The 15,653-nt window shown below is 41.7% G+C and overlaps 1 protein-coding gene and 1 long non-coding RNA gene across 2 annotated transcripts in view; one reads left to right on the top strand and one right to left on the bottom strand.

The window, feature by feature from the left end:
• Positions 1–15,653, top strand: part of LOC142046123 (uncharacterized) — a 771,893-nt gene that overhangs the window by 531,814 nt on the left and 224,426 nt on the right. The gene's annotated exons all lie outside the window — the stretch shown is intronic.
• CNTN5 (contactin 5) overlaps positions 1–15,653 on the bottom strand; it is a 1,078,547-nt gene that overhangs the window by 402,554 nt on the left and 660,340 nt on the right. The window contains exon 5 of the mRNA XM_075061721.1: positions 8,730–8,853. Coding sequence (XP_074917822.1) covers positions 8,730–8,853 — 124 coding nt within the window. The remainder of the gene's footprint in view (positions 1–8,729; positions 8,854–15,653) is intronic.

Genomic DNA, 15,653 nt, shown 5'->3' on the forward strand with positions numbered 1-15,653 from the left:
TTCTCTCATGGATTGGTAACTGGTTAAAAGATAGGAAACATGGGTAGAAATAAATTGTCAGTTTTCAGAAGGAGAGAGGTAAATAGTGGTGGCCCCCAGGGGTCTGCACTGGGACCAGTCCTATTCAACATATTCATAGATGATCTGGAAAAAGGGGTAAACAGTGAGGTGGCAACATTCGCAGATTAATACAAAAACTACTCAAGATACTTAAATCTAAGCAGATTGTGAGAGAGTTACAAAGGGATCCCACAAAACTGGGTGACTGGCGTAACAAAATCACAGATGAAATGCAGTTGTTGATAATGCAAAGTAATGCACATTTGAAACATAATACCAACTATACATTAAAAATGGAGGGGTCTAATATTAGGTTGTTCCACTCAGAAAGAGATCTTGGAGTCATTGTGATAGTTTTCTCTGAAAACATTCACTCAGTGTGCAGTGCAGTCAAAAATAAGCTAACAGATTCTTGGCCATCATTAAGAAGGGACTAGATGATGAGACAGAAAGATATCATATTGCTGCTATATAAATCCATGTATGCCCACATCTTGAATCTGTGTTAGGATGTGGTCACCAATCTCAAAAAAGATACACTGGATTGGAAAAGGTTCAGAAAAGAGCATAAATGATTAGGAGGTGTGGAACAGCTTCCATATGAGAGGAATTAATAAGATTTGGACTTTTCAGCTGGAAGAAAGATGACTAAGGAGGGATATGATAGAGGTCTATAAAATCATGATTGGTGTGGAGACAGTAAATGGCAGTAAATATAGGAGTGTTATTTACTCCTTCTCGTAACACAGAGTTCAACCGTGTGGACTCCTTTCCAGAAGATTTGTTGAATCCGCCCAAAGACTTAAGTTGGTTCAAAAGTTAAGAGACTTATATAAATCATAGTAGGGATAGTTCCAATCAGTGGCTAGTAGCCAAGAGGCAGGTGATTGGTATCCCTTTCGTCTCTGTTCTTCTCAGATCAGTTCGGAACGGATGACAGGGGATGTATCACCTTGGCCTGTTATGTTACCTGTTCTTGTTTCATTTTCCTCTTACATCTTTTGGTCATTTTGGGCCATAGTCTGGATAGACAGGACCTCGCTAGATCCCCGCCTGGTCTGCATCCAGTTAGCTCGCCATTTCTTATGCTCTATTTATGTCCCTAAACCTTTTGTTGTAGATCTCTAGGTGTCCCGATAATTTAGAGTTAGGGCACTTGAAATTTGACAGGGGATTGATCCATTAGCTTATGAGGGATTGTGCCTGCTCAGCATTGGGCATTCCCTTGCATGAAATCTTTCTAAATTTTAGCCTTCATCGTTATTAAGCTCTCTTGAAAAAGTTACTTTTCGATCTTTCGCAATTTCCCCGTTCATCATTATTTATGGTGAGTACGGACTTCTTTATCTTTCTAGCAGCCTAAATTCCACTCAAAGATTGCACTCCCTTACCTAGGCACACTGCAGCCTTTCTCCAATAATACAAATTAGATCATGGTTTTTTTTTTTTTTTTTTTTTTTTCGCCATACCAGAGTCGATCAGGAGCCGGTTGCTGCTTAGCCAGCATCTTGGGTCTCCCCCTTTAAGGCCATTGTCAGATGCTATCTCAGAGGGACATGAACGAACAACAGGGCAATGCACTGCGTGATTAGAACCTTCACCTGTCGTCCTTATTCCTCAGCTTTCTGGCAAGTCCAGATGTCTTTAACGGACACCTGGGAAGCATTTGGGTCTCTAAGCATTCTTAGACTAATAGACAGTTGATGGACCTATCTTCCATGAACTTATCTCCTTAATGTATTTTTTGAACCCAGTCTATACTTTATGCCTTCACAAGCATCCCTTGGGCAATGTAGTTCACATAGTATGACTGGTGGTTGTATGAAGAAGTACTAACTGATTGATTTAAATTCTTCGCTGCGCTATTTAAACTTTAACTTGTGTAGACACCTGGTTTTATGTGTTATGTGCTATCGTAAGGGTAAAATAAACAGTTTCCTTATGTTTCTCCTATTCTCCAACCGTTCATGTGTTGTTATTAGGCCTCTAAGCATAGGGTGGATTTTTCAGACTTTTTTTCATGTGTGTGCCCCCTAAGAGCAAGTATATCGAGATAGCGAGCTGTGAACCCTGTTTTGAAATTTTTAGACATTAGTCTGCTGGAGCCCCATTGGCTGCTCCTCCATGGCCACAGAGGAGTGAAACCAGTGCTCTATCATAGCTTCCTTTCCCCAGTCGTTTCTTTGCTAAGGTGAACAACTTTCCAGTATTTAATTCTAATTCTCATTTATATGGAAGCTGATTACAATATCTCTAATCATTTGTATGCCATTGTCATAAATAGATAAGAAATTAACTAGCACAGAAATACTTATATCTCTTTTGACTGTAAAGGTTAGAACCAGTTCAGTTAAGCCTGTGCTGTGCACCTGGACAGAGGGACCAATCAGGAGACAGGATAACTTTCAATCGTGAGGGAGGAAGTTTCTGTGTGTGCTTTAGTTGTGGTTATTGTGTCTCATTGGGGTGCTCAATGATGACCAGACGTGAACCAGGATTCTTTCCAATCTCCCTGATACAGGTCTTATGATTCCAAATGTAGAGTACTAGCGATAGATAACAGCAAGTTGGCTTAGTTTGTTCCTTTATTTGCAATGTGCATTTGAGCTGTAAGGAGTTTATTGTGTAGTCTTGGCTGGAAAGAGTTTCAAATTTGTATTTTCGTGAAAGTGGATTTTAACTTTGCTATTGAAGTATACTTGAGGTTGGAGGGTATTCCCAGTTGCCTATAGCTGAAGGGAGGGTGTTAGTTTACTCCTTCTCGCTAAGCACAGAGAGTCAACTGTGTGGAAGAACTCTTTCCAGAAGATATTGTTGATAGCCCAAAGACTATGAAGTGGTTCAAAAGTTAAGAACTTATATAAGATTATGTAGGGATAGGTCCAGATTCCAGTGGCTAGTAGCCAAGATGGCAGGATGGTATCCCGTCGTCTCTGCCTTCACCAGAAGTTAGAACGGGTGACCAGGCGGATGGAGCTCACGTTTGCGGCATATAACGCTGTTCTGTCTCCACTTTCCTCTGGACATCTCTAGTTGCCATCTGCTGGAAAGGAACAGACACTAGGCCTAGATGGCCTTTGGTGTCTGAGTCCGTTTAGCCATTTTAATTAGTTGATTAGTGTACTACTTTTGGCTTAAAGAATTCTCCTTATTTTACTTTCCTTGTGTTAAGATCCAGAGGGTCTGGGTCTTGGGGGTCCCCGGGCAAGGTTTTGGGGGGACCAGAGTGTACCAGGCACTGGAATTCCTGGTTGGTGACAGCACTACAGGTTCTAAGCTGGTAATTAGCTTAGAGGAATTCATGGTGGTACCCCATCTTTTGGACGCTAAGGTTCAGAGTGGGGAATTGTACCATGACAGCCCTTCTCTGTACTTTTTCCAATTCTAACATATCTTCCTTGAGATGGGACAACCAAAACTGCATGTGATATTCAGGGTATGGGACTACCATGGATTTCTATTGCAGCATTATCATATTTTCTTTTTTATTATCTATCCCTTTCCTAATGATTCCTAATATTTTGTTTACTATTTTACAGTGCCACTACACATTGAGCAGATGTTTTTAGAGAATTCTCCACAATGCCTCCAAGATCTATTTCCTGAGTGGTAACAGCTAATTTTGACCCCATCATTTTGTATGTAGAGTTGTATTATGTTTTCCAGTGTGCATTCCTTTGCATTTTTCAACAGTGAATTTCAACTGCCATTTGTTGCCCACTGACCCAGTTTTGTATGATCCCTTTTGTAACTCTTCATGGTCAGCTCTGGACTTAACTATCTTGAGTAGCTTTGTATCATCTGCAAACTTGCCACGTCAATGCTTATCCACATTTCCAAATAATTTATGAATATACTGATAAACATTGTACCCCGTTACTATCTCTCTCCACTGTGAAAACAGACTATTCATTCCTATCCATTTTTTCTTATCTTTCAACTGGTCGCTGACCATAAGAAGACCTTCCCTCTTATGCCATGACTGCCTGTTTCGCTCAGGAGACTTTGGTGAGGGACCCTGTCAAAGGCTTTTTCAAAGTGCAGGTACATTACATCCACTGGATCACCCTTGTTTACATAGAATTCGAATAGATTGGTGAAGCATGATTTTCCTTTACAAAAGTCACATTCACTCTTTCCTAACATATTGTGTTCATCTACATAACTGATAATTCTGTTCATTATAATAGTTTCAACCAATTTTCATGGTACTGCAGTTATCCTTACTGGCCTATATTGGCCAGATGACCTCTGGAGCCTTTTTAAAAAAAATTATATTAGCTATTTGCCAGTCATCTGGTATAGAGACTGATTTAAGTTCACCATGTGGCTTTCCTGATCATCTCAAATCCAACTATTTATATTCTAATAATCAAATCCCCCATTATTGGTATCTGTCTCTTCCTAATAAGTGGGATTCCCTCCCATGGAAAGGTATCCTCAGTGCAAGAAGATACCACATCATCTGGAAGGAAGGTCCCAATTATGGGATTGTTTTCCTCTGTTCCAGCTTGATGCTCTCCATCGCCAACACTTTCATCCTTCTCAATATCACAAGGGCTGTCAGACTGGAGGTGGGACTGCTCTACTATGTCCCAGAAAGTCTCATCTATGTACCTCTCTGTCTCCCTTAGCGCCTTCAGTTCAGCCACCCTGGTCACAAGAGCTCAAATTCTGAGGGCCATGAGTTGCTTGAAACAAATGTACACATATGCCACCTGCCCAAGAGGCAGGTAATCATATATGCTACAATCAGTGCAATAAACTGGATAGCACCACTCTGCTGCCTGCATTACTTGCACTCTTGCAGGGTATATTTGTGTGTGTGTGTGTGTGTGTGTGTGTGTGTGTGCGTGGTGGTTTTTTTTTTTTGGTACAGGGGTGGTTGTTGGCCTAAGTTTATAGAACAGGGGTGGACAAACTTTTTGGCCTGAGGCCCCAGCCCCAGCCCTGGCCCCAGCCTTGGCCCCGCGCTGCTTCGGGAAGCAACCGGCACTGTGTCCCTGCAGCCCCTGGGGGAGGGGAAGCAACCATGGCCAATGGAAGCTTTGGTGGAGGTACCCAGCGCATGGAGCCCTCTGCGCCCCCCTCCCCCCCAGAGGCCGCAGGGATGTAGTGCCAGCCACTTCCCGGAGTGGCGGGGGGCCCACGGCACCACAGAGGTGGCAATCCTACAGGCCAGATCCAAAGCCCTGAGGGACTGGAGCCAGACTGCAAACCGTAGTTTGCCCAGCCCTGTTATAAAATGTTTATTGGGGGTGTCTGCCTCTCTTGCTCCTCACAAAACTCCTGTTTGCAGGTCTGGGCTGCTGCAGGTACTGGAACTGAAAGCAGGGAGTCCATCTCTCCTGTGCTTTGAATGATCCACCCAGTGGGCCCAGGAGCCATAGAGGAAGAAGCTGCTTTATTCAAATGCAGAAGGCACAAGAGCTGAACTTGTGGGAAAGGCAACAAGGGAAATTAACTGGGATGAGGAATCTGGGTTGTGGTGTGGGAGGGAGACTGAAATTGGCTAGGAGAGGAGACTAGGATTCAGGGACTAAGACTAGTACTTTGAGGAGCTAGTAGGTGGACAGGGAAGTCTGAGTTGGGGAGAAGGAGATCCCCCTGCTGAATGAACAAGGTGCAAGTACTAATCTTGGGGTGAGTGAGTTTGTTTGGCTGTTTGTGTTTTTCTTTCTCTTTCAGATTATTTCAGTTATTTTCAGTAACAGGGTCAGTTGGGATTGTGTATTTGGGGACTGTCTGAGCCTTTGTTCCCTGGATCATCCTTGACCATCTTTGATCAACCTCAATTAGCCTTGTGATCACCCTCCCGCTGTGTGATTAATGAGGGAATAGGGCTGTCTTGGGAGAGAAGGTCTTAAAAGCCAGAGGCTAAGCAACCAAGAGGAGCTAGCAAACAGAGGAATTTGTGAGGGAGTCACAATATAATCACTATGGTTAGGAAGAGCCACATTGCCATTGCCAACGCTGCTCCTGTCTCCTCCACCCGTGCCTGTATCCAGACAGACAACCTAACCATGGATGCCTCTAACCAGATCCTGGTGTGGACTTGCAGAGACTGTGGTCTGCATTTTCCACTCACAGAAAGCCAGGCTCGGTGGTCCATCCAGTGTGAAAGGTGCCTGCTGGTGCAATCTCTCAGGAAGCAGGTGGTAGAGCTGTAGGAGGAGGAGTATCTAATGCTGTATGGTGCTACTGCTGACACATAGTGCCAACACTAAAAGATATATTTGCATAAGAACAACCTTGTGCAGTCATAGATGAAGAACTTCCAAGTGAGTGCTCAAATGTATTATCATATTATTTCTATAGCACCACCAGTTTACAGAGCAATCAACAGCAAAGCAAATATTAAGTTTCTGCTTCAAGGAGTTTACAACATGAGGATGGCATAGCAGTATAAAATGGAACGGAGAGCAAACACCAAGTGGTGCATGGTTATTGTACAAAGAATAGTTCATAGAATAAGTGGGGGGGTGAGTTTTTGAAAGGAGGGGTGGGAAAGGAGCTTGAAGAAGATTGATTAGGAGGCCTTTGTGAGCATGAGGGTGGCAGAAAGAATGAAGTCTTTGTTGGGTGACAGAGGAAAAGGGAGCTGTTAACAAAGAGCCATGGGAAGAGCCCAGAGAAGTGAGAAAGGATGTGGGAGGGGCTCAGAGTGGAAAGGTGCAAAATATTAAACAAAAAAAGTGTACCATTTAAAAAAAATTAACAAAAATGGTTTTCTTGCTCATAATTATACACTAGTCAATGCTCTCTTTGAGAACTGACGCACACATCTCTGCCCTCCCCTGCTACACACAGTTGCACTACATAAATGACTTAAACACAACCCTGTTTCTTTTCAAACAATCATAAAAATCAAGGATGGATTTAGGGGCAGGTGACCTAGGCAACCATCTGGGGTGCGGGACTTGGGAGGCGCCGGGCTCATATATTCACAGATCCTAGCATACAAATTTATCGTTTTATATGACAGGGATAAATCATGCATGTAAATCATGCATCCAACTCATGAAAGGGGCTCAAAATGCAATAAAAATAAAATATTAAAAAGTTTAACAAATGGAGGGGAGGCACCAAAGATGCTCCTTGCCTGGGGCGCCATTTGGTCTAGGTCCGGCCCTGATCAAAATGACAGTTGCAGGAAACACTCTAGTCATTACTGATGCAAGAACCAAAATGTGGATCCTTTAATGCATCAAGATGTTTGTTTTTTTCTCAGAATGTTTCAGTGATGTTGATTTTTTGTTTGTTTGTTTGTTTTGTACCAGTAGTAGATTTTTGGTACTGTCTTACAATAATAGAGGGAAAACTTCAGCCACTACACAGCAGAAAATCTAATTCTTCCTTTTTATTCTGGAAAAAAATACCATAAAAATACCTCACAGTTACAGAGTTAAGATAGATTTTCAGGTGAGATGTCAAATGAAATGGAAATCTAGTTGACTGGTGAAAGAAAATCTTATTTTTGCCTAAAGGCTGACAGAAATAGTAATATTTTACTTATCAGTTTTATGCCACTCAGATGTTGGTAGTTAAGAATGAAAAAACTATGCTCATTTTTGCATGAGGAACACACAACACCTAGTTAAGGAATGAGTGGCCTGTGGGGTGAGAGGGAGTGGGAAGGGGAAAAATGGTTGGATGTTTTTAAACTTTACTTTTAAAAATCTTAAAAGGTGCTTTTAAAAATTTCAAACTCCCATTTTCAAACAACAGCATATCATAATCAAGCCTTTTGGAATCTTTTCAATGCTTATATGTAACCATTTTTTTCCAATACTTCTACTTGGAATCTCTATTCTTTGTTAAATAAACGTATACTTTATTTCCCTATAAATATATCTAGGTACTGTGTGTTAAGTGGAGTGTGATCTGAGGTGGAACTGGTACACTGGATGTACAGTTTCTCTGAGAGTCTAGATCTGTGAATACTGAAAAGGAGTTGGACATTTCAGGGAGATGCTCAGAGTTCTGGAGTGTGCCCATCGCTAACCTGTAGAGAGACAGTGGGCACTGTGGGAAGTGCTCGTGTTACCTATGACCAGTGGAGTTGAGTAGCTGATCCTTGCAAAGGGCAGATGCTAGTGGGGTGAGCAATAAGCAGCAAACCTCATCCTTCTGTGTTTCTATGGCTCGGGGAGGTCCACATGAAAATCTACAGGCAAGAGCCTACCCATTTGCTCAATGTATAAATGAAGATGTAGAGGATAGAGCACTGGATTATGACTCAGAAAATTGGGGTTCAGTTCCTTGCTCGGCCAGAGACTTCCTGTGTAACCTTGGCCATGTAACTTAATTTACCTCGTGCCTCAGTTCCTCATCTGTAAAATGAGATAGTCCTTCCTAATCTCACACTGGTATGGGAATAAAATCCATTATTGATTTTGAACTGTTCAAATACTAAAATGATGTGGGTCAGATAATTATCTAGAGACCCCTCCACATGGATGGACACATTTTGGGGGCATGGAGCTATAATTCCCGCCAGTTCCCTTTTCCACTTGCCTCCTTAGAGTCCCCACTGGTCTCAGAGCAAGGAACAAGCTGCTGAGCCTTTCCATTTCTTTGTTCCCCATCCACATGCTGCTGTTTAGAAGGAGAGCATGCTGGCCAAACATTCTGAAAGCTGCAAAAAATTCCCAATGAACTCACTGTACCTGTAAATAGGAGCAGGGTTTCCTCGTGCTTGACAATTCAGAGACACTTTCTTCTCTTCAGAATCAGTAGGGAAAATCACATCATCTGGCTCTTGCACAAACACCGGCCCGTAATCAACACTTTCTGCAAAAACAGAAGGGGCCTGAGTTTCAGAACTCTTAGTAAATGTTACCTTAGAAGAGCTCTTCTATACTCAGGTTATATCATCACACTACATTGTATATGTTCTTTCCACATCAAATTCCTCCAGATGTTGTGAGTTTAAAAACTAAAAAATGATAAGGAAACACCACTGCAGTAAATTCAGAGACAATAGTACTTGAATATTGTTTCCTAACGAATTTGCTAAATTAGTTTGTTAGGATAATAAATAATTTAAGCATGGGGAAAGGTCATGTAACATTGCCCTTCTGCTGAGCAGCAGCAGATATTGGGGCTTTATAGGTTGGTTTCTGATTGGATAAGGAATCAGTGACATGGACACTGGGTATTTTCTTAGTGTAACTTGTTCTATTTGCATTCTATACACCTATATACAATTATATATACATTTACAGTTCCCAGGAAGCAATTCTTCCCCAAGAGTTGACTTTAGTTGGAAATTAAGACAGACAGCAAACTCTCCTGCTGCTTTCAACAGCTCCCCCCAAAGAGATTGTAGCATAGGCGCTGAGTCCATGGGTGCTCTGGGCCTGGGGCACCCACAGAAAAAAATAGCCAGTGCTCAGCATCCACCAGTGGGCCATGCTGATCAGCTCTTCCCCTTCACCCCCAGTACCTCCCACCCACTGCTGATCAGCTGTTCAAAGTCAGGCAGGAGGTGCGAGGGTGGGGAGAGGGAGGAACAGGAACAGGACAAGGCAGGGTAAAGGAATGGCATGCTCAGGGACGGGAAGAACGGGGCAAGGAGAGGCAGGCTGGGGCAGAGTGGGGGTGGGAAGTGGCAGGGTGGAAAGAGGCAGAACAGGATGGGGTCTAGTGGACTGGGGGCAGGACCTGGGGCATAGTGGGGGTCAAGCACCCCCAAGGAAATCAGAAAATTGCCCCTGTGGATTGTAGCACAAAATAAACACCACCACATCCTTTATTTCAGAGTTGTAAAATACTCTCACACTAAGGAAAAGAACTTGTAAAATTATTTGTAAAAGCACCTGCTGGTGAGTCCTGCCATACCTGTATATATATTGAAATCTAAAATGTACATTTCCTCCCATGTCACCTGTGAATTTGGTATCTCTCTTTCTCTCTAGTTAGAGAATATTAGTATATAAGCATTAGTATTACTGACCTGAGGGAGATTGGTATGCATTGAATCTATGGGCCAAATCTAGATGTGGTGTGTAGAAGGAATGTAAATTTCAAATCAGTAAGTAGGTGTGAGTATAATGTGTCTGATCATATAAGTCTGATCATATAAGCCTCAACAAGTGTAATATAGGCTAGTAGAAGTAAAATACAGTGTAATTTATATCATTTTAGATTTCCTCCCAATTCTCTTAGACTCACCTTTGAATTTGGCCCAGTGCCTGTAATTTAATTTGAAATTACTGGTCTAAGGATTTGCAAGCAAAAATTCCCATTACACACAATGAAACACATAGGAGCAGGGGTTCATCTATCACGGTTTTACAGTTTTAAAAGTTCACATAATAAAACTCCTCCAAGATTTTTCCAAAATCATCTGAGGATCTCGGGGAGAGCATTTTGCAGTAGGCTGTTTAAGCCAGCCTAATATATTTGTAGAAACACATGTTGGCAGTTGGTTCCTTATCACCCTCCTATCACGGCAGGCTGCCAAACTGGAAATAAGCTATCCCAGGACTAGCTTTGTATGTGCACCTGAGAAAACACCTCACTTAGGCATTTCTGCTTGCTGTTGATGAAAAAATTGCCTTTTTTGGTCACTTTTTGGAACCCACTCCTTTTTGGCTATGGGGTCCCCTTTTGGCAAACTGCACTAAGTGAATTAAGGCCCACAGAGCTGCACCGTTTGGGCTGGTCCATAATCCCAATGAACACTATTAAAGTGATTCAACTCACAATAGAAGCTGGTTTTAAAAATGTGGACACTTGTACAAAAAAAGTTTAATTTTTTTTTCTGCTTTTCAGTAATGGACATTTGTCAGATCGTCTGACCTAGGTAAAGAAGTGAACTTAAACCATACAAATTTGCCTTCACTATTATAGAGCTCTCAGCATTTTAGAGTGAAGATTATACAGAACCATATATATGGGATAGAGGAGTCGGTGACCAATGCACAAAAGAGACTAATTAGAGCAGAAAAAGAAAGAAGAACAATGACTTACTTCCTTTACGGGATCAAGAAATAAATACCACTGTGCTCGTTACCAGCCCCTTACTTAACACTGATGTATGATGGCAAATTTTAAAAACAAATATCTAAATTTAAGAAGAGCAACAGATCCAGGTATAGTTCAATAAAGCACTTATACTTCACCAGTAGTCAGGGCTGCCCAGAGCAGGGGGCAAGTGGGGCAATTTGCCCCAGGCCCTGGGCCCCGCAGGAGCCCCGCGAGCCCTGGCCGAGAATCCCTTCCCTGGCTAGAGGCGCCTTTTTAATTTTTACTCACCCAGCGGCGGTCCTGGTCTTTTGGCAGTGGGCCCTTCACTCACTCCGGGTCTTTGGCGGCACTTTGGCAGCGGGACCTTCACTTATGTGTCTCCCTCTCTCTGGCCCCATTGGGTCAGGACATGTCTCAGGATTAGGTGAAGAATTTCAGGAATCCCAGGAAATGGTGGAAGTGGCAGCAGTGCACAAGTAGCCAAATTTTCTCCCCTCAAGTCTTTTTTTTTTTTTTAAGAACCCCAAAAGGGAATGATGGGTGGAATAGCCTGGCCTCTCATTACTTTATCAAGCAATTAAACCGAACACACCAGTTTTGGTTTATTGATTTTCGATCCTCAACTCCTCGTTTACCAGACATGATCTTAATATAGCCCTTGAGTTATACCAGTAAAGTGTTTTTGTATGGACTGTTTCAGCTTTTCTGTCTCCCTTTCATATCGTTCCCATCAACATGTGTTGTTATCAGTTATTGTGATATCTTATAAACTTTCACTTTTCTCAGCTGAACTCACAGTTAGGCCCAGTATTACAATAGCCCCCTTTCCCTTCGAGCTGGGGAGTGGGTAGCTCCAGGAACAATTCACCCCTTCCCAGCCAGGTGTTGCAGGGAAGGATGAGGAGCAGAAGTGCCATCCTGTCCTCATTTGCTCACAGGAGAGGAGGGGAGAGGAGCCACCCTGTGGGCTCTTTAGAGCCCTTATGTGAGAATGGCTTTGATTTGCTATGGGGAGAAGAGAGACCTCTTCCTGCAACAGCTTTGACTGGTTATTTTGCCATAGGAGGGAGGCAAATGGCGCAGCCATCCAGAGTGCACAAATTCTTGACAGGCCTAGAGCTTCTTGCAGTATCAGGAAACTGGCTCTAGTCCCTGCAAATTATTTCACTGGTGAAAAAAATCACGGAAGTTGATAACTTTCTTGTATGAACAGTTTTGAGAGGCTGCCTCTAATCATATGCTCCATTCTGACAGCTGAGATTAATTGAGGTATATGTTTTACTATTACCTAGATCTGTGCTCTGTGGCACTCGTGAGAGTATAATAGATTTGCAATCATTGGGATCTCAGAGAAGGATGGGGCCCCAGAGGTGTACTGAACAGGCATACCTGTGCGCGGTACATACCCTGACACTCACTGATGACCCGTGCTCCCAGCTATTGGTTTGATAGTGAGGAGCTCAACAGTTTCTATGGTGGACAAAAGCGTGTCACGGTACAATGATGTAGCAAGCAGATGTAGGCATTGCAGTTGTCTACTACCACAGAGGAGAGACAGACTAATTCCACATCAATGTCCACAGGCTGCACCCTAACCCCTGCTAGCTGTCTTGTGAATGGATGCTACCGGGGCACAGGTGACCTGCTAAGGGAGTGTGAATGGTGCAGTGCAAGCCATCACCACTGGAAACAATTCATGCATGTATTCTGATGACAGAGGAAAGGTTTACAGTGATACATTGTCTAATGTTCACAGTACTCCTAGTGATCTTCTGGAAAAGAGACATTTTTTAAAAAAAGTTTAAAATATGCCTAATAATGAACAGCAAATAAGTGACAGTTGGAACAATAGGACAAAGAATTCTGGCTGTCAGGCCAAGGCCTAATACTTAGACCATTCTGCATTTATGGGGAAGAGAGCTTCTTCCTGTAAAACATGAACCTCTCTGAGTCTTCCCATGGATGAAAAGGAAAGATGTGGACAAATTAGAGAAAGTCCATAGGAAAGCAACAAAAATTATTAAAGGTCTAGAAAACATGACCTATGAGATAAGATTGAAAAAACAGGGTTTGTTTAGTCTGAAGAAGAGAAGACTGAGAGGGAACCTGATAACAGTTCTCAAGTATATAAAAGGTTGTACTTCTGAGGATAGAATAGGAAGCAATGGGCTTACATTGCAGCAAGGGAGGTTTAGGTTGGACATTAGGAAAAAACTTCCTAACTATCACAGTAGTTAAGCACTGGAACAAATTGCCTGGAGAGATTGTGGAATGCCAGTCACTGGGGGTTTTTAAGAATAGGTTAGACAAACACCTGTAAGGAATAGTCTAGTTATTACATAGTTCTGCCTTGATAGCAGGGGCTGAGTTAGATGACCTCTCAAGATCCCTTCCAGTCCTGTACTTCTATAATTCTATAGCTTATTCACATAATTAAATCAGTATCTTCATCTTAGTTCCACAAGAAAGCAAAGTTCCAAGGTTAGATTTGAATCTGGGTGTCTGCCAAGTGACAACAGAAGAGCCTGATCATGCAAATACTTATGCAAATTAGTAGCTTTTTTGAACATGTGAGTTGTACCGTAGTAGTAAATGGGGTTATTCACATAGTTTAAGTGTTTTCAGGATCAGAGCCCAAGGCATTTCAAAGATACATAGCAAATAAGAAGTTGAAATTAAGATGACTAGGAAAAGTTTATCAACAATACTTTTATTCTAAGGGGCATTACTTACTGGTACATTTACTACTTGCTTTAGAAAAACTTAAGCAGGAACAGAGGATTTGCTGTACCAGATTACATCATTATTTTGGAATCCTGGCTGTGGCCAAAAACTGCTGTTCTATGGAAAAAAATGAAATGTCCTCTGAAATCGCACTTGATTATGCAATGCTGCAAAGGGTGTGTATGATGAGCAGTAGAAGGGGTACATATTTCACAATCCTTGCAGAGGATCAGTTTATGCCATGTAGCATAATATTTGATTACACTTATCATAAACCTATTATTTGAACATCCATAATTACAAATCTTCTTAAAGGAGAAATGATCTAGCTTTTTATGGGAGGTGGGAAGCAGTGAAAACTGGCCACTATGAGGACTCAGCAGTTGTGTGCCATGATATGTTTAGTCAGGCATGTAACTGTACGCTTGCATGGAAAACAGAATCCTCCATGCACTGTGACCTAACATGTATGGTGCATGCGCAGTCACACTGTACATAGAACACCATTTTGTTTGTGTATTTGGGGTCTGGACAGAACTGTCTCATGGGCACAGCTGGTCTGGTGGGCCTTCAATGGATGATTTGCGCACAGTAACAGCACACTACTGGCACTCAGTCAACTCAAAATCAATATGTTGGGAACAAAATTAATCAAGGAACCAAAAGACCTGAAGAGAAGAAATTCTAGAATTGCTTATACAGCAAGAGTGGGAACCTGAGTAGCAAAGAGGGGGAACTGGAATTGCTCACTTACAAGCATAAATTCAATCTAGTTACTGAAACCTTCTGGTATGATTCACACTAGGGGAATGTTAATTCATGGTTATAACCTATTAAGGAGAATAGTGTGGACAAAAGGGGAGGGGGAGTGGCATGCTGTCAAAAATAGCATTACCTATTTCACTGATAACTCAGAAGAAAGTGATCTTGCTTGTTAATGGATCAATGTCCTAACAGATAAAACACAAAATGAGGTATTAGTCGGTGTCTGTTACAGACCACCAAAACACAATAGGGGACAGGATGACCACCTCCTTATATACCTATTTATAATGTGTAGGGGAAAAAAAAGCTGCATTATCATGTGGGATTTCAATTTAAGTGACATGCTGGAAGTCTCATGCTGCCAGTATTAAAACATCCTTGCAATTTCTAAAGTATTATAGATGGCAATTTCCTTACTCAGAAAGTGTTACAGCCAACATCGGGGAATTCTTTATTAGGACAATAAAGAGGAACTGATCACAGAATTCAAAATTAATGGTAGCTTAGGTACAAGTGATCATGACTTGATCACTTTTATAATACGCAAACAGAATAAAGTCCAGACCACTAATAAGTGCTTTAACAGGGCCAATTTCACAAAACTGAAAACAATTATCAGCCAAATCAGCTGGAAGGAAGAATTTAATCAGATAAAATGTGAGTGAAAATTGAGAATCATTTAAGAACATCTTAATAGATGACCAAAACCCATAATCCCATAACTGAGGAAGAAGGCTGTGCTAGTTAAATAAAATAAAAACCTGGTTTAGAGGGGAAGTGAAGGCAGCTACAAACTATATAACAAATGGAAGTTGATAGTAATGAACTTAAATCAGAAGTTAGGAATTGTAGAAAATTGATAAGGGAATCAAAAAGAAAGAAAGAAATCTATGGCCAGCAGAATTAAGGACAATAAGGTGTTTTTTAAAATTATATTCGGAACAATAATAATGGTGAAAAAATAGAAGCGTTCAAGAAAAGAATCTGTTCTGTAACCGGGAGGAAAGAGATTGTACGTATGGTGACGATGAACTCTTTCCATTCCACTAGTATCTCTGGAGGATGTTAAACAGAAGTTACTAAAATTAAACATTTTTAAATTAGCAGGTCCAGATAACTTTCTTTTAAGA

This window comes from Chelonoidis abingdonii, chromosome 1 (assembly GCF_003597395.2).
Source record: "Chelonoidis abingdonii isolate Lonesome George chromosome 1, CheloAbing_2.0, whole genome shotgun sequence".
NCBI lineage: Eukaryota > Metazoa > Chordata > Testudines > Testudinidae > Chelonoidis > Chelonoidis abingdonii.